General features: G+C 43.8%; 1 protein-coding gene across 4 annotated transcripts in view; it reads left to right on the top strand.

Annotated features, from left to right (window-relative positions):
- bcam (basal cell adhesion molecule (Lutheran blood group)) overlaps positions 1-19,367 on the top strand; it is a 50,764-nt gene extending 31,397 nt beyond the window's left edge. The window contains exons 2-17 of one of the 4 annotated variants that reach the window (XM_029116029.2): positions 5,232-5,356; positions 7,639-7,858; positions 9,944-10,011; positions 10,120-10,216; positions 11,763-11,945; positions 12,494-12,615; positions 12,765-12,912; positions 13,372-13,487; positions 13,777-13,918; positions 14,164-14,288; positions 14,405-14,546; positions 14,783-14,818; positions 16,402-16,422; positions 16,898-17,039; positions 17,613-17,709; positions 17,948-19,367. In XM_029116029.2, the coding sequence (XP_028971862.1) occupies positions 5,232-5,356; positions 7,639-7,858; positions 9,944-10,011; positions 10,120-10,216; positions 11,763-11,945; positions 12,494-12,615; positions 12,765-12,912; positions 13,372-13,487; positions 13,777-13,918; positions 14,164-14,288; positions 14,405-14,546; positions 14,783-14,818; positions 16,402-16,422; positions 16,898-17,039; positions 17,613-17,709; positions 17,948-17,950 (1,787 nt within the window). In that variant the 3' untranslated portion in view covers positions 17,951-19,367. Of the gene's footprint in view, positions 1-5,231; positions 5,357-7,638; positions 7,859-9,943; positions 10,012-10,119; positions 10,217-11,762; positions 11,946-12,493; positions 12,616-12,764; positions 12,913-13,371; positions 13,488-13,776; positions 13,919-14,163; positions 14,289-14,404; positions 14,547-14,780; positions 14,819-16,401; positions 16,423-16,897; positions 17,040-17,612; positions 17,710-17,947 lie in introns of those variants that run through there. The other 3 variants (XM_029116030.2, XM_020040665.3, XM_020040666.3) reach the window with 3 other exon arrangements.
- The last annotated feature ends 3,022 nt before the right edge of the window (positions 19,368-22,389 follow it).

Consider the following 22,389-nt stretch of genomic DNA (forward strand, 5'->3'; position numbering starts at 1 on the left):
GTGGAGAGAACCTTGTAGACCGAGTGGGTTTTCAGAGTCCCAGTCCTAGACCCTCTTGTCTTTGTGTCAGTGTAAATGCCTCAAGCCCTGTCATGGCCATCCCATAATGATCACCCCCATGGGTCAGTTACAGATCACCCCCACGGGCCATAGCTACGCTGGCAACAACAACGCCTGATGGTCATTGCTGTAATGGTCTTGGTGCCTGGTGAATTAGCTGATAATGCTGCACCCTGTTATTCAATAAAGTTGACATTGATGAGCTTGACTGAGGGAGAATCCGCCACTTTGACTGAAATCTGTCATTTCACTGTGATTTATGTCAGTCAATCACTTCCTCCGTTCAAAGGCAGAATGAGTGTGCCACTGGGTCGTTTGTGTTACTGAGGTGACTCAGAGACTGTGTCATTGAGGATGTGTAGCCTGTCCTGACTGGGTTTGTTTTGCCAACAGAGTAAGAGAGCACAAGGCAACTAATCCTGTTAGAGCCAAGGGTATCTGTCTGACACACACACACACACACACACCAAAGCACGTGTACACATGCACCCACCCACACAACACAGATATATATATATATAATTGACCTTCCTCTCTCATGCACATCACATTACTCCTTGGTTGTCTACCTGTGTCCGCTTAATCATGGTTTTACATACACACACAGTCAGAATGTTGCCATTAATGTGATTCTCTGGGTTCTATATGACAGCTTGGAATGCCAGCTTGAAGGAACTCTTAGTATTCTGTCTCACTGCCCCTTCAGTGCACGGTATATATTACACACTGTATCTCCATATTTTACACATCATTAATCCTCCTATATATACATGTAGTCCCTGTTGGCATGAAATGGGAGGTGAGATCATATTGGAGTCAATGAGGTTAAGGCCTTATGTTAAATAGTGACTAATACAGAGACAGACAGAGATTTGTTAGAGAGCAATGGGATCTCCCAGCTCACATTCATATTCAACATTTGTCCAAGGGCAGATAAACGTCTAGGGCCTATTTACACTACAATATATTTTCTTTAAATGATCTGAAAACACTCAAGACACTAGATTATTTTGTTGTGCAAACTTGAGTAAATCTGGCGCTCAAGCTGCTCCCGAGGTGTTACTTTCAGAGGTACTGTGACGCTTACTTGTTCAAAGGAGCCCTTTGGGTTTTCCACCGTGAAGAGAAAAAGTCTGACAGGTGCGGTGCTCTGAAGTTTTGGTGGCTTCCCAAGATGGACGGGGAAATAGACTTTCTAATGGGTTGCTTTTTACCTTGCTTAGTTATGGAGGGTGGATGAGGTGGAACAAGAACATATCAATTCAACTACTGTTATTATTCAAAAAAATTACATTATTCAACTTTAAAAAAAAAGATTTATAAGGCTACCTAATAACAGAGTCAGACAGAGTTAACCCTGCCATGGTTGAGCTCAAGGTTAAAACACTAGGAAATGATTATCCAACATAAGACAAATGTATGGATCATTTTATTCGTTCTCTTATTGTGTAAAAGGCCCCTAATTGGTTAAGTGAAAACTTCAAAAGGTTAGAGTTAAGTATCATGTTTAGGGTTAGGTTTTAAGATAATGGTGAATGTGAGTTAATAATATTGGATGTTTAAGGTAAGGGTTAAGATTTGGGAAAGGCATGAAATAATACTGAAATGTGTAGCTAAGTTGGAACCACATTCAAGTAGTTGCAGCCAAAGTATCTCTATTGTTTCAAACTCCTGACTTACGGTGTAAAAGCTGAAAGGTAAAAGATGGCAAAACCCCACATCCACCGTCCCAGTTCACAACACCCTACCAAACAGCCAGTATAGGGCACCCCACTGCCTTTTGTGTAGAACATAGAAATACATGTTGTCAACCTGGGTTAACATCTATTATGCAAGATATCTATCTGGAGAGATCAAGAGGGAGAGCTTATTGGGACATTCAGGAACAATCAGGTAACACAAAGACAAGATGTCCACATTCTGTTGTAGAGTGCAGGACAGAGAGTCTAAAGGTAGAGACGGGACACTGAAGAGCTCCTCTTTAAAGGTCCAGAATACCACAGTAGGTATGGAGACAGAGAGAGAGAAAGAGAGGTAGAAACAGAGAGAGCAAAAGAGAAGGAGAGAGCAGACCATATAGAGAGATGAAAAAGAAGAATGAAAGGGTTGAGGAGGAGGTGCAGCTGGTTCTCTTCATAATGAGGGTCTCCCGCTGCCTGTGTGTCTGTGATGTCTGTGATGTCTTCCTCCCATTAACCGTGCCGTGTGTTGGGGACTCCACCTTCAGAAGTCTTTGTCGTGGTGCGTTAATGACCTGCGTAGTTAGTGTTATTCATTTGCATTGCCTTCTGTGTGGTGGGTGTTTTCGTGTAGGTGTTTGTGGGGGGTAATCACTCGTGTGAGAGTGTCCGAGGGTCACGGTCGGAGCGTCTGCTTTCCATATGTCCACTCCCCCCCCATCCCCCAACCCACACACACACATTCTCTTTCTTTGTGGAAATCTGATTTTCAAGCTGACGTAAGTTATCAGGACCCCCATACAGCTACCCCCCTGTTCCCACTAACATACCCCACCACCACCACCACCACACACGAACACACACACACACACACATGCATACACACACATACGCGTTAAAGTGAGGACCGGCAATTTAGTACCAATAAAAAACACAATATAAGTATTTTATCTAACTGTGAACTTAAGCTTAACCCTGATTCTAACCCTAAACTTAACCCCGAGTCTGATAAAGCTTCACGTTATCCCACAGCTGCCCTTGTGGGGTAAATTGGTTGGAGGAATCCCTTTTTACCCCATAACTGGCCTTTCTGTATGTGTTTAGCCGGCTTTTGGGTAAATAACAAGGGTAAGTAGGCACTGCACAGACCAGAGAGAGAGAAAAGGCGAGACTTAGAGTTTATTATCATTACGATACATTTTCCAAAACATATCTAATAAGACTGAAGACGCTACATTGTTTCGTAAATATACTGATATTGATAGCTTGAGCCACTACCTTATATTGCTGGATTTTCCTGAATTGATGCCCACAATCCGGTGGGGTACCTCTCAAACATGCCTGTGTAAATTCAAACACTATAGAAATGATTAGGCAAACTATGATCAGTCTGTCTAGCATTTTATTCTGTCTCTCGTAATGTAAATAAGCCCTTGAGTTGGGTTGGGAAATGGTGGTAGAGAGATGAGTAAGAAAAGCTGGCCCAGTGCTTAGTGTGACTGACCCAAGCCCACAGTTACACTTCCCCAGTGCCACTCTAAACATGAAAACTATAGTTGAGCATATCCCGAGCTTGACCTCTTGACCTTTCTGCAGTCATGTGTTTCTTTGTCTCTTGCTTTATCAGGAGCACAGAAGGATTGTTAATGTTGGCTCAGACCCTAGCTTTATCTATGGCTACTTCCCCCTTTAAACCCTTACCAAATACGTTTTTATGCACTTATACACTCCACAGCCAACAACATACCACTTCAGGGAGACAGAGATTGAGAAGTGAAAGGGGCAGATGGAAAGGGAGAAGCTGAGAGGTTTTAATGTGATGTGATAAGAGAGGGAGGGGGGGAGAGTATTTTCCAAGAAGTTCAAAAGTGGATTGACCCCTGACCTCTACTGGGTCACTGTGGGTCACTGTGGGCCTTGGTGTCTGACCCTTGAGGAATCTCTCACACACATGCCCACACTGTACACAGAGTACAGGTTGTGTTTGTGCATATGGGTTAGGGGTTAGATTTAGTTTTAGGACTTAGGGTAAAGGTTAGATGTTTTGGGGTTAAGGAAAGGGTTAGGTTTAAGATCAGAAAAACTAAGCTCACTCTTAACCCCTGTCTCTTTCTCACTGAAACACAAACATGTTGTCATCTTATCATGTTGCCACTACTAGGGTTTTATATTTTCCAGAATATATGCCATTTAAGAGCACAATACCAATGAAAATGAATTAGACAGACACATTACTCCACCTACAGACACAACACTACAAGCACTTAGAAATGTCGGGACTGTCAGGGTACTCATGTCTGTGTGTGTTTCTGTGCGTCACTTATGGACTAGATTGTGTGTACGAGGGGTAAGTCACAGATAGCTTCCTCTTCCTTCTGTTGTCTGCCTGTCTCTTCATCTGTGTGTCTGTGTGTGTTATCTGCCTGAGGCATCACAGGAAATGCGTGGTCCATCACTGATAAAGACCTGCCTGGATGCCATTTGGCTGTCAACTTTTTTTTTCAACTTTATTTTTAAACAATTGTCCCTCAGGGCTTCATGTAAACAGACCAACACACACACACATGCACTCAAACGTGTCAGTGTGGCGGGGGGGGGGGGGGTTCACTTGAGATAGACAATCTGGACTCCGCCTACAATAAGCACCTTGTTGTTTTCTTCTCTTCATCTTTTTTTCCTACGTCTCTTGTCACGCTCCCCCCGGCACTGAGATGCAAAGCGCGTGTTCATTGCGTAATATGACACACAGCCCTTGGAACAGTGTGTGTCGTGCGTACACCGTTTGTTGGCCTATCGGCGCTGGGACTAGTGGCAAACATTGGCTTCCCCATCTTGCGCTGTTTGCTGACTTCTGACTTTTATTTGACGCCAGTTTATGCAGACGCCTTTCTGTCTTTGCATAGGTTACTTCACAAGGGCAATGGGTGCCATGTTGGAAGGTTTGATATTCAAATGCATTTTACACAACTTTTGGATAGAAATACGAGGCTCATATGTATTTTCTGCTTACGGTAATATTTGTGTCATTGTTACAAATGAACTGCATTATACTTTAAAAACAACTCCAACCACGAAAAAGTGGGTTTGGTTAGCTTTCACTACAGGCTATGCATGTCAGTGACAGTTAACATTCTACTCTTGTTGCCATATACATTAAGCAACTGTTTACAATAATTAACCATCATTGCTTCAAGCAACATTGCAACATATAAGAACAGAACGTGTTTGTTTAGAAGTGATGATTACATAAATGTAGGCTATGTAAAACGGGGTCAGATATGCAAATGTGTAGCACTTTGTAACTTGAAAAGTGCTCTATAAATAAAGATTATTGTTATTATGTTATGGCCAGTCTTTCAGCATCCTCAGGTGGGCGCATCCGTGTCAGTATTGTTTCCACTGAAAAAGTGTTCAGCATAAAAAAAAGGGCAATAATCTCCACAGAATGTTAAAGCACATGACTAATGAGCCCCTCCCTCCATGTCCCCACAGGGTGCGGGGCCGCCGTGACAGTGACGGTCACTCCCAAGGTGGAGGTGGTCAAGGGAGAGTCAGCCACTCTGCCCTGCAGCTTCAAGGCCACTTCGTCCCCTAACAACATTGTTGAGTGGTTCATTGTAAGTCTCATACTACCCTACTCTTCTACCGCACTTCACACTCACTTCTTTGACTCCCTGTTGTGGGCAGAACTAGGGTTGCAAAGCTACCATTATTAACTTACCAAATTTACCAGAACTGTCTGTCATTTTTTTGAACTTATCGGTAGCAATCTGTGGTGACTTTGGTAATTTATACTTCAGTAAAATTACAAAAGCATTTTTTATTATATGTGACCATATGTTTTATACTTTCCTAGTGGTAAACTGTAAGGGTTAAGAGGAAATAAATGAATAAATCTGATTCATCATGATCATTATTTTTTAGCTCTTCATCTCTTCCTTCTACAATTTCTTTCCACAACTGCTACCAGTTTGTCAGCAAAACCTTTACCAGAATCCAAACCAGGGACAAGTGAACCGAACACACACCACCTCTTAAGATGGATGCTATTCGGTTCACTTCTGGTTCACTTCTGGTTCACTTCTGGGGCTCTTCCAAGGGTTCTACTTTAGGAGCATTCACATTAAATGTGGGATGCAGGGTGCTACAACATGGAAATGACAGGGGTTTGACAAGGACTGGAATTTTAGCTAGACTAATGCCTAGACCAGAAAACTGAATTTGATACCAAATGTTGTCATCAGATGGTTCTTCAGTCCCTGTTGTTACTTCTGCCAGTACCATGCTTTTATCTCTAGTAGGATTGACTACTGTAATGGCCTCTTAACTGGACTCCCGAAAAAGACTGTAAAACTACTGCAGCTCATTCAGAATGCTGCTGCTAGAATGTTAATCAGGACCAAAAGAACAGAGCACATCACTCCGGTTCTTAAATCTTTGCATTGGCTTCCAGTCAGTTACGGAATAGATTTCAAAGTGGTGCTTTAAGTTTATAAATGGTTAGAGGACCTGAATACATTTCTGATAGGTTTGCAGAATATAAACCGAGCAGGGCTCTTAGATCCATGAACACAGGTCAGCTAGTAGAGCCCAGAGTCCGAACTAAACATGGAGAAGCTGCGTTTAGCACTTATGCTGTACAAAACTGGAATAAACTACCAGAAGATGTTAGATGTGCCCCACGTGTTTTTTTTAAATCCAGGTTAAAAACACTTCTCTTCTCACGTGCCTATGACTGAGCACTTAAACTTAACCACACTGTTTAGCCTTATAGCTTCCCACTTTTAATCTTTATATGTTTTCTTATTGTATTTTTTTATTATTTTGATGTATTAATTTGCTTTGATGTTTTCATTTGAGTGTTTGTTTTTATGTAATTGTTTTCATATATTTTTCTTTGTAAAGCACATTGAATTGCTTCGATGTATGAATTGTGCTATATAAATAAACTTGCGTGCTTGCTACTATGGAAGTGCTTTTACTATAGTGTATGTTTATGGATGTCTCAATAATGTGCCTGTTTTAACCTTTAGATTTCCAAACCCATCCTTTGGAGTAGTGAGCCAAAAAAATAAATGAGGTTTCATTATACCTACAATGACAGTGGGCACTGAGAACCAAGTTTGTCTATTCATATTGAAATTGCATAATATAGGTAATTTAGCAATATTATGGTAGCGATTAGCATTCATGGTAGTAGAAGGATTCATGTGCATAGCTTCATTTCTTTGTTTCATTTTCTTTAATTGAATACTACTTCCCATAACTACACAGAAAACCAAGCAAGGAGCACAATAACAAAACAGCAGACAGGATCTAACTAAGGCAGACACACGTTAAAAGGACCAGGTGGAAACACTCAGGACTAATACAAACAGGTGTGACTAATTAGGAACTGGACACAAGCTGTATCCAAGACACAAAGATAGGAAACAGAAGGTGGGACCAGGAACATAGAGGTGACTAGGGGTGAAGAAAAAACAGGCAGGCAGGACTGGGAAACAGAAGGTGGGACCAGGAACATAGAGTTGACTAGGGGTGAAGAAAAAACAAACAGGCAGGACTGGGAAACAGAAGGTGGGACCAGGAACATAGAGTTGACTAGGGGTGAAGAAAAAACAAACAGGCAGGACTGGGAAACAGAAGGTGGGACCAGGAACATAGAGGTGACTAGGGGTGAAGAAAAAACAAGCAGGCAGGACTAGGAAACAGAATCTCAAAATTATAACTTTAACCTGTTGTGAAATGCATCAAGATGAGCTACACAACTAGTTTTAAAATGCATGGAAGCTACTCTTTTTTTCTACCCCTTTTTTTTCTCTGTACCTTAATTACTGTCCTTTACTCTCTAACGATAACCCTCTACTCCACCTCTCCCTCCTTCCTCACTGATTCTTAGGAGGAGGGTGGCACCAGGAAGCGTGTGGCATTCCGGTCCGTATCCAATGGCGAGGGTACGAGTGACGAGGGCACACGTTTGTTTGGTAGGGTGACCATGGGGAAGGACTTCTCTCTGGTCATCTCTCCAGTCATGGTGGAGGACGAGCTGCCCTTCTACTGCCAGGTCACTGCTGGTCCTAACGGCGTGGGAGAGGCCGTCACACAGCTCAAAGTCTTCTGTGAGTTAAAGAACAATGACCTTTACATTGACCTTTCAAAACAAAATGTTGCATGGTCAATACAGACTTGAACGTGTAACCAAAACCAAACATTCCCGATTGGGTACTGTACATAATTCAATTATTGAAATATATGGGGAAAAACATTCCCGATTGGGTACTGTACATAATTCAATTATTGAAAAATATGGGGAAAAAATATGTGGTGAAATGTTTCGGCATTTCATAGTTGTAATAAGTTAGCAAGCAACATTTATTGGAGATATCAGTTGAGACTTAATTGGACAACAAAACCAGCAATGCTGAATAATGTACATAATTATATACAGTTATATAGTTATGCAATTGCTTAAACAGCACTATCAATTCAGGATTTTAAAATGCTCCAGTTTCAACTTGGTGAAAATCATATTTCCAGCTGAAATCTGTGTGAATCAGGTGCCAATGAGGAAAGGGTCTGTCAGCAGGGAGGAAACAACATCTTGGTGTCATGGAAGATGGCAAAAAATAGGATACTTATTTGATAGTTTAGAGCAGAGGTGTCAAACCGGTTCCACGGAGGGCCGAGTGTCTGCAGGTTTTTGCTCTCTCCTTGTACTTGATTGGTTAATTAGGTCACTGATTGGTTAGTTTCTACCCTCACCTGGTTGTGTAGGTATGAACTAGGAACCAATTTATAGGAAAAACCAAAAACCTGCAGACACTCGGCCCTTTGTGGAACCGGTTCGACACCTGTGGTTTAGAGTGTACTTTGAGTAAATGTTAACAAACAAAATAAGAAAATGTATGAATAGATTTTGGGTGAAATTACCCTTTAAGATTGAACTTCACCATGGTATTCGCTGTAAGTCAATTCGTCATAATTCTATATTTTTAATAAGCTCAGAGGGCAATTAGTCCTTTAAAAATTACACTTGACTCATATGATTAATAGCTATATTCCATCTGTCATATCTAATAGATGTCACTTAATGACTTTTCAAAATCCTCCTGATTTATTTCTGTAGCCATATGCTCTGAATCCATTCCAGCTCGTTGCGTCCTTGTCTTCATTGAAAACTCCAACACTTTATCAGTCTTGTTGCTAGTGTTTAAATACATAATCAGATTTAAATATATGTTTTAATGGCCCAAAATCCGCTATGACCAGTAGTATCAGTACAGTGCATACTATGTTTATTATTGATACGGTTTTCTTTCCAGCACTGAGCACTTATTCATTGATTGGAATGCATTTACTATTAAACTGTGTTGTTGCTTCACATAAAAATGTATACACTTACTGTAAGTCGCTCTAGATAAGAGCATCTGATAAATGACTCAAATGTAAATGAATGCGTGTGTGTTTGTGTGTTGTGAGTGTGTGTGTGTGGTCGTGCATCCAGCGTAAGGGGGTAAAACGAAATCAGGGAGTGAACAGGAAGGAATTAGGGAGTGTTGTGTTAGCGCGGAAAGCTTGTGTGGATGACACAGGGAGACAAGGAGAGAGGCCGCCCGTGTTATTAAATGTCCTGTTTCAGACAGCAGCTGGGGTCTCGCTGAGATACCATGACCTTGCATGTGAATGAGGAATGGGGTGAGAGAGAGATGGATCCCTAGAAAGTGGAAAACAGAGAAGACAGTAGTGCGTTTGAGAAAGAGATCATGGAGTATTCTCCCTGGGCGGCGACCCTTATCAGCACACCGCAAGCAAGGTCACCATGGAATAACACACACACACACAGGTTTACCATTGCCCGGATTGGAGAGGTTGTGTGTGTGTGTGTGTGCCTGTTTGTGTGTTTGTTGTTGGAGCTACAGTAAATTAATGTAATTTGTCTGTCAGTGTGCTGACGTGAGCTTGACACTGTTGGCTCTTCTGTCCCTCTCTTTCTCTGAGTTTTTTCCATCAGGAAGTGGTTTGCCGTTAAGTAACCCCAGTCACCCAAATAATAGTGTTTACCTAAAATGGGTGTTGGAAAGGATGAATAATCTATGGTATAGGCTATGCATATATTCATGGAAACATCCAAGCTTATTTGACATCAAGTAATATACTGTATGAGAGATGTTTTGTAAGGCAGAGGATTTCTCGGTCTTCCTCAGTCACTCCAGAGAAGCCTGAGGTTACTGGGTCCAACAATGCCATTTCTGTGGGAGATGCCGCAATACAGGTTGGTTAAAACTATTTGTCTAGGCAACTTTTTCCTCCAGTGTTCTTTAATTTGTCCTCCAGTTGCTAAGTATCTTTCCCTTGACCTGTGTGTGTGCTTGTGTTTCAGGTTGGCCAGTGTGTGAGCCCCAACGGACACCCTAAGCCTAGGATCATCTGGTTCAAGGACTCCAAACCTTTGCCTGAGGTCAAGGACGACAAAGAGAGTGAGCAGACACTACTTACTACTGTAAACCTTCCAGAGTAAACAACTGCTACTACTGCTGCCCTCTACAGATAATACTACCTCTAACCCTACTACTGCTGCCCTCTACAGATAATACTACCTCTAACCCTACTACTACTGCCCTCTACAGATAATACTACCTCTAACCCTACTACTGCTGCCCTCTACAGATAATACTACCTCTACCTCTACTACTACTGCCCTCTACAGATAATACTACCTCTACCCCTACTACTGCTGCCCTCTACAGATAATACTACCTCTACCCCTACTACTGCTGCCCTCTACAGATAATACTACCTCTAACCCTACTACTGCTGCCCTCTACAGATAATACTACCACTGTCCTCTACAGATAATACTACCTCTACCCCTACTACTGCTGCCCTCTACAGATAATACTACCACTGTCCTCTACAGATAATACTACCTCTACCCCTACTACTGCTGCCCTCTACAGATAATACTACCTCTACCCCTACTACTGCTGCCCTCTACAGATAATACTACCTCTACCCCTACTACTGCTGCCCTCTACAGATAATACTACCTCTACCCCTACTACTGCTGTCCTCTACAGATAATACTACCTCTACCCCTACTACTGCTGTCCTCTACAGATAATACTACCTCTACCCCTACTACTGCTGCCCTCTACAGATAATACTACCTCTAACCCTACTACTGCTGCCCTCTACAGATAATACTACCTCTAACCCTACTACTACTGCCCTCTACAGATAATATTACCTCTACCCCTACTACTGCTGCCCTCTACAAAAAATACTACCTCTAACCCTACTACTGCTGCCCTCTACAGATAATACTACCTCTACCCCTACTACTGCTGCCCTCTACAGATAATACTACCTCTAACCCTACTACTACTGCCCTCTACAAATAATACTACCTCTAACCCTACTACTGCTGCCCTCTACAAATAATACTACCTCTACCCCTACTACTACTGCCCTCTACAGATAATACTACCTCTACCCCTACTACTGCTGCCCTCTACAGATAATACTACCTCTAACCCTACTACTACTGCCCTCTACAGATAATATTACCTCTAACCCTACTACTACTGCCCTCTACAAATAATACTACCTCTAACCCTACTACTGCTGCCCTCTACAGATAATACTACCTCTACCCCTACTACTGCTGCCCTCTACAGATAATACTACCTCTAACCCTACTACTGCTGCCCTCTACAGATAATACTACCTCTAACCCTACTACTGCTGCTTTTATAGTCACCAGTAATAATATGGCTGCAATTACTGCTATTACTACTACTAGTTCATCTTCTACTAATACTGCTGCAACTACCACTGTACTACTACTTCTGCTTCTACTGTACTACTACTTCTACTTCTGCTACTACTGTCCTACTATTTATACTACTACGGATGCAACTTAATAAAATAATGGTACAGTCTGAAGAATCAAGCACCAGGTCAAGTCTATTTCTGCAAACCACCGTACATATCATATCGTTGTTGGTCTGTTTCCCCAACCAGAAATGTACATGGTGTCGTCTGTGGTGAAGGAGGCATCGGGTCTGTTCACCATTAAAAGCACCCTGATGATGCAGCCCCAGAAGGCTGACAAGGACTCTCGGTTCCACTGCACTGTGGAGTACAGTGTACCTAACGACCTCATCAGACAGATCAGCTCGGATACATTCTCCCTCACCCTCAACTGTAAGTGGCTATGCCTTGGTCCTCTTTACTATTTGCCTTGCTCCCACTCTTGCCCCCCCCCCCCACTCCTTGTTACCTCTCTCTGTCTGTCTGTTTCCCTTTGTCGGTCTCCCTCTCTCTGTCTACCTTTCTCTGTCTGCCTCTCAATTTAATTCCATTAAATTCAAATGGCTTTATTGGCATGAAATGTGTTACTAGATACATTGCCAAAGCAAACATATTTAATAGTGTGAAGAATCCAGGTACAGATATTCATTTAATCCTGATTCATTTTTCAGCTGGGTGTGGCAGGATATTATATATTTTGCCACTAGTATGGCATGTCAGGGTTTTGCCTCTGCCTCTCTCTGCCTCTCTCTGTCTACCTCTTCTCCTTTTCTTCCTCCCTTTCTTTATGTCTACCTCTGTCCCTTTCTGTCTACCTCTGTCCCTGTCTACCTCCATTTCTCTCTCTCTGTCTACATCTCTCTCTGTATTTAGCTATTTTTCTCCTACAAAATGTCAGGAACTGCACTCTGGAAATATAATTCATAGTTTTTGCTATCCAGATCCTTCAGAGAAAGCGACTTTTGCCTTGATGAATACTGAGCCAGTCAAAGAGGGTGACGAAGTAAAGATGATGTGTGAGACTGATGGAAATCCTCAACCCGAGTTTGAGTTCTTCAAGGATGTAAGGACTAGTGCATTTATTGCATTTCACACGATATTCACAAACCCTACAGTACTTGAATAGTTATTAAAGGATGTCTCTCTTTCAACACCCCCTATTCTTCTCTCTGTGTTTCATTGTCTCTCCCTCTTGATCCTCCGGATGCACAGGGGAAAACCATTACTGAAGGAGTTTCAGGGGGTGTTTTGACTCTGATGTCTGTTAAGCGTTCAGAATCTGGGCTGTATAAGTGTAAGGCCACCGATTATGACAACCTGGATGCTGATCTTAGTGGAAATGTCAGTTTATCTGTCCACTGTAAGTATCCATCCATCTTTTATCCAGCCATTTATTAATTCATCCACCCATCCATTCATGAATTCATCTATCCATTCATCCATCCATTCATCCATCTATTCATCCAGCCATCCATTCATCCATCCATTCATTAATTAATCTATTCATCCAGCCATCCATTCATTAATTCATCTAGCCATCCATTCATTAATTCATCTATTCATCCAGCCAGCCATCCATTCATTAATTAATCTATTCATTCAGCCATTCATTCATCCATCTGTCAATTCATCCATTGATCAGTCCATTTATTTATCCATTCATGGATAAATTCATACCCCTGCTCATTTGATTCATCCATCCATTTATTAATGTGTTTATGCTTGGCTCAGACAAACACGCCTCTCTCTTCACTAACCACGTTCTCTCTCCCTTCTCCCCCTTGTTCTTTCTATCCATCTTTCCTCCTTATTCTCTCAGACATTGACCCATTGAGTGTGACCCCAGCTGGTCCTGTATCAGCCATGCTGGGAGACATGGTGGAGCTGCAGTGTAAGACCAAGGCCTCAGATAAACACACTGTCCAGTGGAAGAAGGCAAGTCCAATCTCCTCTCCTCTCTACCTCTTTCTCTCTCTCTCTCTCTCTTTGTTCCTCCACGGGTTAGCACCAGTCCATCTCTGATCTGGCCATTGTTTGGTCGGTAGTTATCGTGTTATATAGGGTTATATTGTTATAGCAATTTTCTGTTTGCTATTGTGTTATTTTGCTGGATGTGATATACTAAATTCCTATGAGAAGCCAGAGAGATTAAGAGAAACAAGGGATAAAGAAAATGTGTGTGTGTCTGTGTGTGTCTGAACTGTTTCTCCTACGTGTTCCACAGGGCTCCCAGGTGCTCTCTCAGACTGGTGTGTTGTCTCTGAGGTCCGTGACATTCTTGCAGGCTGGTGAATACTCCTGCGTGGGCGCTGTCCCCTCTGTGCCTGGGCTCACTACCATGGCCAGCGTCAATATCATCGTCTCAGGTATATGTACCGACAAACACACACACACACATACACCTGATAAAAAAATAATCCTGGCTCTAACGCTTGTATTGACATCCTGTATAAACACTGCATGCTGCTGGTGTGTTGAATAATCCACCTTGTCCAGTGTATCAGCCTGTGTCCCTGTTACTGGGGGAGATATAGTAGAGTCCATCTTCCCCTCCCGCTCTTCTGAATGAATACACAGATCTCTGAAGCCCCCCCCCCCCCCTGTGTTTCAGGTAAACCTGAGATTGATGCAGCTGTTGATGGGACCGTGGGGAAGGAGGGGGAAATGGTGACTCTGTCCTGCTCAGTTCGTGGACACCCCACCCCACAGTTCACCTGGACACCATCAGGGAAGGAGGTGAGCGTATGGGTGTGTGCGTTGTTCATGTTTAGGAAGCAATTTCCTCGAATGCAATCCCTCTAATTCCTCCCCATTCCCTCCCCGTTCCCTGTCCTGTCTCACCCTTCTCCCAGTCGGTGGATTTGGATGGGGACAAGGTGATTGGTAAAGTCATGTTGGAGGCCAATGCAGCCGTCCTGACCAACGGGGTCACCTGCAAGGCCAGCAACCCCCACGGAGAAGCACTACAGGCCTTCAAGGTCACCATCAAAAAAGGTCAGCTTGACCCCCTCCAGCTCTTTCATCTCAACTCTGTTTTCCACCGTGGCTGCCACAGGTCTTTTTAAATCCCCTCCCTATACTCCCTGAAACTCCCAGTCTTCACATTGCTCTTTCATACTTTTTCTTTTGATGCCCTCATCTTTTACCCCTTGGTTTTTTGATCTCTCCTTTGATCTTGCGTGGTTACAGTAACATAAACTTTGACTTAACTCTGTTCTCATTTCCTGCAGCCATGGATCCCGACTCAGGCAACAACGCAGGCCGAGGTAGACACTTATCCATCTCCTCCCTACTCCTGTCCCTCCTGCTTTCAGGACTCTGTGTTTTCTGTATCATGTAGTACACTGTAAAAAAGGCAACTTAACCAGGTGCGTAATCAGGAATGTTCTGTTAGTTGGGTGGAAGAAATTAAGCTGAAGTGTGAACGTTTGTTCACTCATCAAATTTAGCTCGAAGTGGGCTGGATTTAAAAAAGCTTGTTGAGTAAAAGTACAAAATGATGTTTGCCTGTGGAAGGCAACACTGTGTTGGGTCACCTATATGTTCAAATGTTGAGCAAACTCTCAGTCCTTTTGGAGCTGGTGGCCTTACAATTGCACGGTGAATTAGCAACCTCTGCTTGAACTAAGCTGCACTTGAGCAAGTTTGTTCAGGAAAGTGAGAAATGACTGTTATTACACATCACTTTGCAAGCGAGCTTCGGGTTTGATGAACGTGGTCATCTAGAGCGAACACCTGGGATAGTACTGTGAATGTGTCAAAAGAAAATTGTCATTGGAAGTTGATTCAATGTATGGCCACCAGATGCAATATGATTGTGCCCTTGCTCAACAGGGCAAGTTGACTCAATGTAAAATTGTACAGCAACCAGCTTTGATGTGGTTGTGTGGTATCTCGGCATTTGCTCCAACTTCCAATCATGTCACTGCTGGTTGCCGTACAACTGCACGTTGAATCCAGATATTTCATGTGTTTTTTTTTTACAGTGTACTTAACCCTTCCTCTTGGCACACTGCTGCACATTGTATATTTCCCCACTGCTGCCAAACACTGTGGATATTGTATATTATATTGTGTTTGTCATCTTTCGATGATGTCCGTCCTATATTTTGTGGATGCTGCAACTTTTTTGACCCTTCGGGGGATAATAAAGGATCTTCTATCTATCCTCTTCTGCTCTTTTCTTTTCTTGGTGTGTCTGTCTCTTTTCCCACCATGTTCTGCTCTTTCCCATTTATACACTATCGGCTGTGCTGTTGAGTTGGTAGTAACTGTAGAGTGTGTGTGTTTGCATGTGTGTGTGCGTACACGTGTGTGTGCATACATTGTGTGTTTGTAGAATAGAATGTGTGTCGTTGGTGGACATTGTTTATGTGTTGCTATGCACTGGAACTAAGGGACTGTCTTTACTATGCACTGGGACTAAGGGACTGTCTTTACTATGCACTGGGACTAAGGGACTGTCTTTACTATGCACTGGAACTAAGGGACTGTCTTTACTATGCACTGGGACTAAGGGACTGTCTTTACTATGCACTGGGACTAAGGGACTGTCTTTACTATGCACTGGAACTAAGGGACTGTCTTTACTATGCACTGGGACTAAGGGACTGTCTTTACTATGCACTGGAACTAAGGGACTGTCTTTACTATGCACTGGAACTAAGGGACTGTCTTTACTATGCACTGGAACTAAGGGACTGTCTTTAATATGCACTGAGACTAAGGGACTGTCTTTACTATGCACTGGGACTAAGGGACTGTCTTTACTATGCACTGGAACTAAGGGACTGTCTTTAATATGCACTGAGACTGAGGAATTGTCTTTCTTTCAAAATGCTGCTCAAAGGGAACACGATGCTTAAGACAGGTCTGTACTAATACCACTTCCTTGTTAATGTCAAACAGAGAGACAAAAATATTTTTGGTTGGATCAAGATTTTTAAAGTTCAAATAAACATTTACTGAGTTGGAGATAAAGCTCTCCTGAAACTGGGTGATCAAAACAACCGTGCTTATCTGTAGGATGTAGTGGTGTTTGGGTGTGTGTGCAGGCGCCTCTTTTTGGTCACACCCCATTATTATCTCAATCAAAGCTGAACTAACCCACTCCCATTTGCCTGTCCATTGTTCTCCTCCCGACCTTGCCGATCCCATTTTCCCTCCTACCGCCTCCTCCGCCCCACCCTGTCTCTCCACCTTCCACCTCCCTCCACTCTCCCCTGAACTTATTTTCTCCGTCCACCTTTCTCCGTCCATCCCTCTAACTTCACTCTCATTCATCACTCCTCTCAATCCATCCGTCTCTTCTCCTCCTCCCCATCCCATCCCATCCATGTCAATAGCTGACCAGCAGCAGGGTGGTTCCAGTAGTGTGGTAGTAGCAGTGGTGGTGTGTGTCCTACTGCTGCTGCTAGTGGTGGGACTCATCTACTTCCTCAACAAGAAGGGCAAGCTGCCCTGTGGGAACAAGGACCAGAAGGATGTGTGAGTACCCGGATGAAATGGAGGATGTGTGAGTGCCTGGATGAAATGGAGGATGTGTGAGTGCCTGGATGAAGGGGAGGATGTGTGTGTACCTGGATCGAGGGGAGGATGTGTGAGTACCTGGATCGAGGGGAGAATGTGTGAGTACCTGGATGAAGGGGAGGATGTGTGTGTACCTGGATCGAGGGGAGGATGTGTGAGTACCTGGATCGAGGGGAGGATGTGTGAGTACCTGGATCGAGGGGAGGATGTGTGAGTACCTGGATCGAGGGGAGGATGTGTGAGTACCTGGATGAAGGGGAAAATGTGTGAGAACCTGGATGAAGGGGAGGATGTGTGAGTACCTGGTTAAAGGGGAAGATGTGTGAGTACATGGATGAAGGGGAGGATGTGTGAGTACCTGGATCGAGGGGAAGATGGGTCCTCACTCAAGACACTGTGATCATTGGACGACCAGCCTTGTTGTTTTTACTGTACGTCTATCTCCTAACTTCTTCTGTGTCATCTCTCCATCACATCTCCCCCATCGCCCTCTACTTGTTTTCACCCTGCCTCCGTGGGTCTCTCTTGCAGTGCGGGTGGTGAGGTGAATAATGACATTGTGGTGGAGATGAAGACGGAGAAGGCCAATGAGGAAGCTGGCCTTCTGAACAAGCCAGCGACACAACAGGTCCGGCGGGAGGGGAGGGGCTCCTTTATATTTTCATTTCCAGCAGAAGAACGATTACTGGGCAGATCAGGACACCAAAACATTGTCCCAGACTAGCATTTGGATTCAGCTGAAATCATAGTCAACCATCCTTCATAAGAATCAGTTGTAAAAACAAACTGCGGAATGATTGATAGGATGTCATGTGATCTTTTCGTGACTCAGATGGTTTACTGTTCCTTTGTATTGTCTTCCACAGTGATCGACAAAGGAACATGGGAAAAAAGAAGACAAGGGATGGGTGTCAACGAAAGATGGGCTTCTTTTATTTTTGATAGAGGCACAAATCGGACTGGGGGAGAATGTGGGGGTGGGGGGGGGGGGGGGGCTTATACATTACTAGACTTTAGTTTTCTTCATCATGCCATCATCAAAGCATAAACCCTGTCCACCAGTCACAACTCTTGGTTGACTCCAGGGCAGAATAGAGCAGTAAATGTGTGGCAAATGTGACCCCAGCAACAGTGACCCTTTTCTACCCCAAGCCAAACAAAAAATGCCATTAAGTCACTGTGTGTTACTAAAATTCTTTGTGTGTGTGCGTGTGTGTGCGTGTGTGTGCGTGTGCGCGTGTGATCATGCGTGTGTGTGAGTGAGTGTACGTGCGTGCGTGCGTTTGGGTTGTTCAGTCAAACTGCCTATTCTGTGTGGAGTCCGCACTTACTGGACCCCATTGTAATGGGAATATCACTCTGTCATTCCACTGTAGTCATCCCTGACACTCTGAATCCATAGAGACCATTGTTATTGTGTTCTATGCTCAATATCATGACCAGCAGCATGACAGGTGCCTGGTTCAGTCAGGACAAACCAGGCCCACTTCTACAGGTCAAAGGTTATTCCAACCTAAATCCACTCTGGCCCTCTGATAAGTCACTCTGGACTGTCTCTGTAATGGAGTTTACCTCTGTCTTATGCCTACTGTGGTTCTGTCCAGACTCCTCTATTTACAAGATGACATGTAATAGAGAGATTTATTCCCCAGTTACTTAATTTTTAGATGTTTTCAGATCTATGTTGATTCATTTATTCAAACCCCTATCAGCTGTTACCTTAGCGACAGTCAAGACAATTTATAACGTTCTGATCCCTTTTTATGTACATTACTTTGTTCCAAAACCAAAAAGCAACAAGAAAGCAAAGCTATTGGGTGTACAAATTAGATGAGGTTTTTGATGAGGATGTATATTATGTATCAGGAAATGTTTCTTTTTTGCTTTGTCTCTGAAAATGTAATACTGTATAGCTTGGCAATCAAATCAAGGCTTACTGGCTAGTATCTGTTCACCGTGTTGTTGGAATCCAGACCCTGCTATAGCTCCCATTGTTTCCTCTCCTAGCAGCCATAGCCTACTGTCCTAAACAAAGCCATGTTCAGTAATCTAATGCTCCATGTTATGCCCAGCACAACCAATTATCATCCCCTTGCTGTGGAAAATTGCAGTAATCTGGCAAAATTGGATCATTTTCATCTCCACGCTGACAATCCGAAATCCCGGCCAGCTGCACTACCATTTCTCCCCGCAGAGATTGGCTTTACCGAAAGAATGGGTTGGCAACACAGACTCACCTTTTGAACGTGACAGACACAGTTAAGCCAGAATTTGATGGGGTGGGGTGGGTCGGGGGGGAGGTGGCGTGGGTGGGGTGGGGTGGGAGGGGGGAGGTGGCGTGGGTGGGGTGGGAGGGGGGAGGTGGCGTGGGTGGGGTGGGGTGGGAGGGGGGAGGTGGCGTGGGTGGGGTGGGGTGGGAGGGGGGGCATGATGTTCTTTTTTTTTACCAAAATAAGTGGAGGAGTTATTACGTGTCCTAGTTGGGGTGTTCTAAAGTTTTAGTACGCATTTGCTATCTGTCTTCCCCTTCCTCACCTTTTGATACTGCCACTATGGGGTGCACTCAGATGTACCATAGCAGCTACGTCCTCTAAATGTGTTATACACTGGAACCGATGGCTGTGATCTCAACAGGTCACTGTATAACCACTTTTACTTCGGAGAATATTTTCTTTCTCCAATAGTGTTGGTATGTCTACTGATGAAAAAAACTACGTATATTTCTTCTTCTATGACTGCTCTCCTGTGATGGTCGGGTTAGGCTGACGGGTGCAAACCTTTGACTTTGGAACACTTGGTTTTATTTGTTTTAACATTTCTGTGATAAAAAGTGTTTTATTTTTAAAAGTTAAGTCTTGTACTTCAGAACTACTGACATGCAACGTGTATTGTTTTCTGGCTTTTCCACTGGTGGTGAAAAAGAACAGAGAAATGGTTGAATTAGGATTCCTGTTATACATATGGAACAATGTGAGTACTATTTTCACTTAGTGGTATACTGTATATTTTGTGGTACGCTGTTCTGTTGTGAGCTCTGTGGTGTGTTGTATCTTTTTATTGAACTGTTTTGAATTCATAACAACTGAAAAAACAAGAAAAAACAACCATACCTCACTGATCTCTTTTTCAATGTATGTGTGTGTGTGTGTGTTTATCATTAGTGTGAAAGTGGAAACCACAAGTGGCAGGCTACCAGTGTACTGTGTGCTTCTGTCTGTCTGGTTATATCACTGGTGATTCGGTCTCTACTTCTTCTGCCCAGCATTCATTAGGACATTACAATCCTACACCTTTATGACCAAACAGGTGTCTGAAAATTTAGAAAGAATTAAAAGAGATGGACTTGAAATGACATGGTAAGGTGTGTGTGTGTGTGTGTGTGTGTGTCTGAGTTCCCACAAAGATAGTTAAAATTGACAAATTGGTCACCACAACATTTCTTTGTCCGGCCCCCACTAGGAACAAGGCTATTTCTGGCCTAGGGTTAAGGTTTTGTATAAAACCTGCAATTGGGTTTAGTGTAAGGTTTCGCCTTTATTAGTTCATTATAGGTGCCAGGGATAGTTTAAGCATGGAGATTAGTTTATTTTGGTTTACATTAGGTTTAGGGTTAGGGTTTCTGGTCCCCGCAAGAACAGGCAAAGTGTCATCAATGTTTTTCTAAAATCCTGTGTCTAACAGTGCAGGGCGTGTCCCCAATGCTATTTTGTATCCTCTACGTCATTGTCTTCCCTTGCCATAAGACTTTGATAATGTTTCCAGCCATAAGACTTTAATAATGTTTTTCCTCGTAAGACTGTATTACTGGCTCTAGTCATAAGACTTCTAATCCTGTTGTAGTTTAGTACAAGCGCTGCTAATCTGCGGTCAGTGTCAGTGTATTGTGAAAAGACAGCCACCTAGCTCATCCATTATGGGCACTCAGTAACAATTGGCTAACAGCCGGTACACACACACAGTGCTGTGTGACCTCTCCCAGAGCAAACGAGAGACACAGATAGAACTTCTAGATGGAAGAACTGCCAGAGGGATGGAGAGATTGATGGAAGCGGGGGAAAGAGATGGAGGAAGGTGATATAAATCGACAGATGAGTTTGGGACGCTGTCTGGGGGGCAGGAAATGAAGGAGACAAGTAATTGGCCATCAATTGAATACAGAAGTTATCCATAATGTCATAAATTTGCATTAAGTGCTGCCAACTGCTTCAATCATCAGAGTGCTGTGATTGAAAATAGGGGGAGGGACACATGGCAAAGGTGAAAGAATAAAATAATAAATCTTCACGTTATGAAGATGAAAGGTTTCATATCCTGTGTGACCAGAGTGTTTGTGTGTTTCTCTTCATATGAATGTGTGTCAGTAGTGTTGTGTGTTTGTGAACGTGGAGCTGATGGAGCATCTGTGCATGTTCACGTCCTGCCAAGCTGGTGCTGTGTCCTTTGAAGATCAATCGGATTTGAAAGCAGCCTGTGTGTGTTGGTGCTGTGAGAGCTGCTAAACACTTCATCGCTGACAAGTATTGACAAACAAGAAGCACTCCCCTTTGAAAAGAAAATTGGCTCCATACCATTAAGTCATACAGCACGTATATTTACCGCAGGCCAAGCCCAAGCTCCTCCCACACAGGAGACTCCATAAACGAGGTAAAGAGTGATGAAGGACCTGTGGGTGTCGGTGTCAGCTATTCTGTCAAGACCATGGAGGAGGAGTGGAGGCAGGAGAGAGAGAGGGGGGGGGGGTAGAGGCCCTAAGGTGCTGTGTACCTCTGTGAAAACCATGGAGGAGGAGTGGAGGTGGGGGGGGATAGAGGCCAGGAGGAACAGGACCATCAGTGCTGTGTACCTCTGTGAAAACCATGGAGGAGGAGTGGAGGTGGGGGGGGGGGTAGAGGCCAGGAGGAACAGGACCATCAGTGCTGTGTACCTCTGTGAAAACCATGGAGGAGGAGTGGAGGTGGGGGGGGGGGGTAGAGGCCAGGAGGAACAGGACCATCAGTGCTGTGTACCTCTGTGAAAACCATGGAGGAGGAGTGGAGGTGGGGGGGGGGGGGTAGAGGCCAGGAGGAACAGGACCATCAGTGCTGTGTACCTCTGTGAAAACCATGGAGGAGGAGTGGAGGTGGGGGGGGGGGGTAGAGGCCAGGAGGAACAGGACCATCAGTGCTGTGTACCTCTGTGAAAACCATGGAGGAGGAGTGGAGGTGGGGGGGGGGGGTAGAGGCCAGGAGGAACAGGACCATCAGTGCTGTGTACCTCTGTGAGCTCCAGGGCATCTTGCAGGCTCCTCCCCCTCTGCCTGAATGTAGCA

This window comes from Esox lucius, chromosome 20 (assembly GCF_011004845.1).
Source record: "Esox lucius isolate fEsoLuc1 chromosome 20, fEsoLuc1.pri, whole genome shotgun sequence".
Classification (NCBI taxonomy): Eukaryota; Metazoa; Chordata; class Actinopteri; order Esociformes; family Esocidae; genus Esox; species Esox lucius.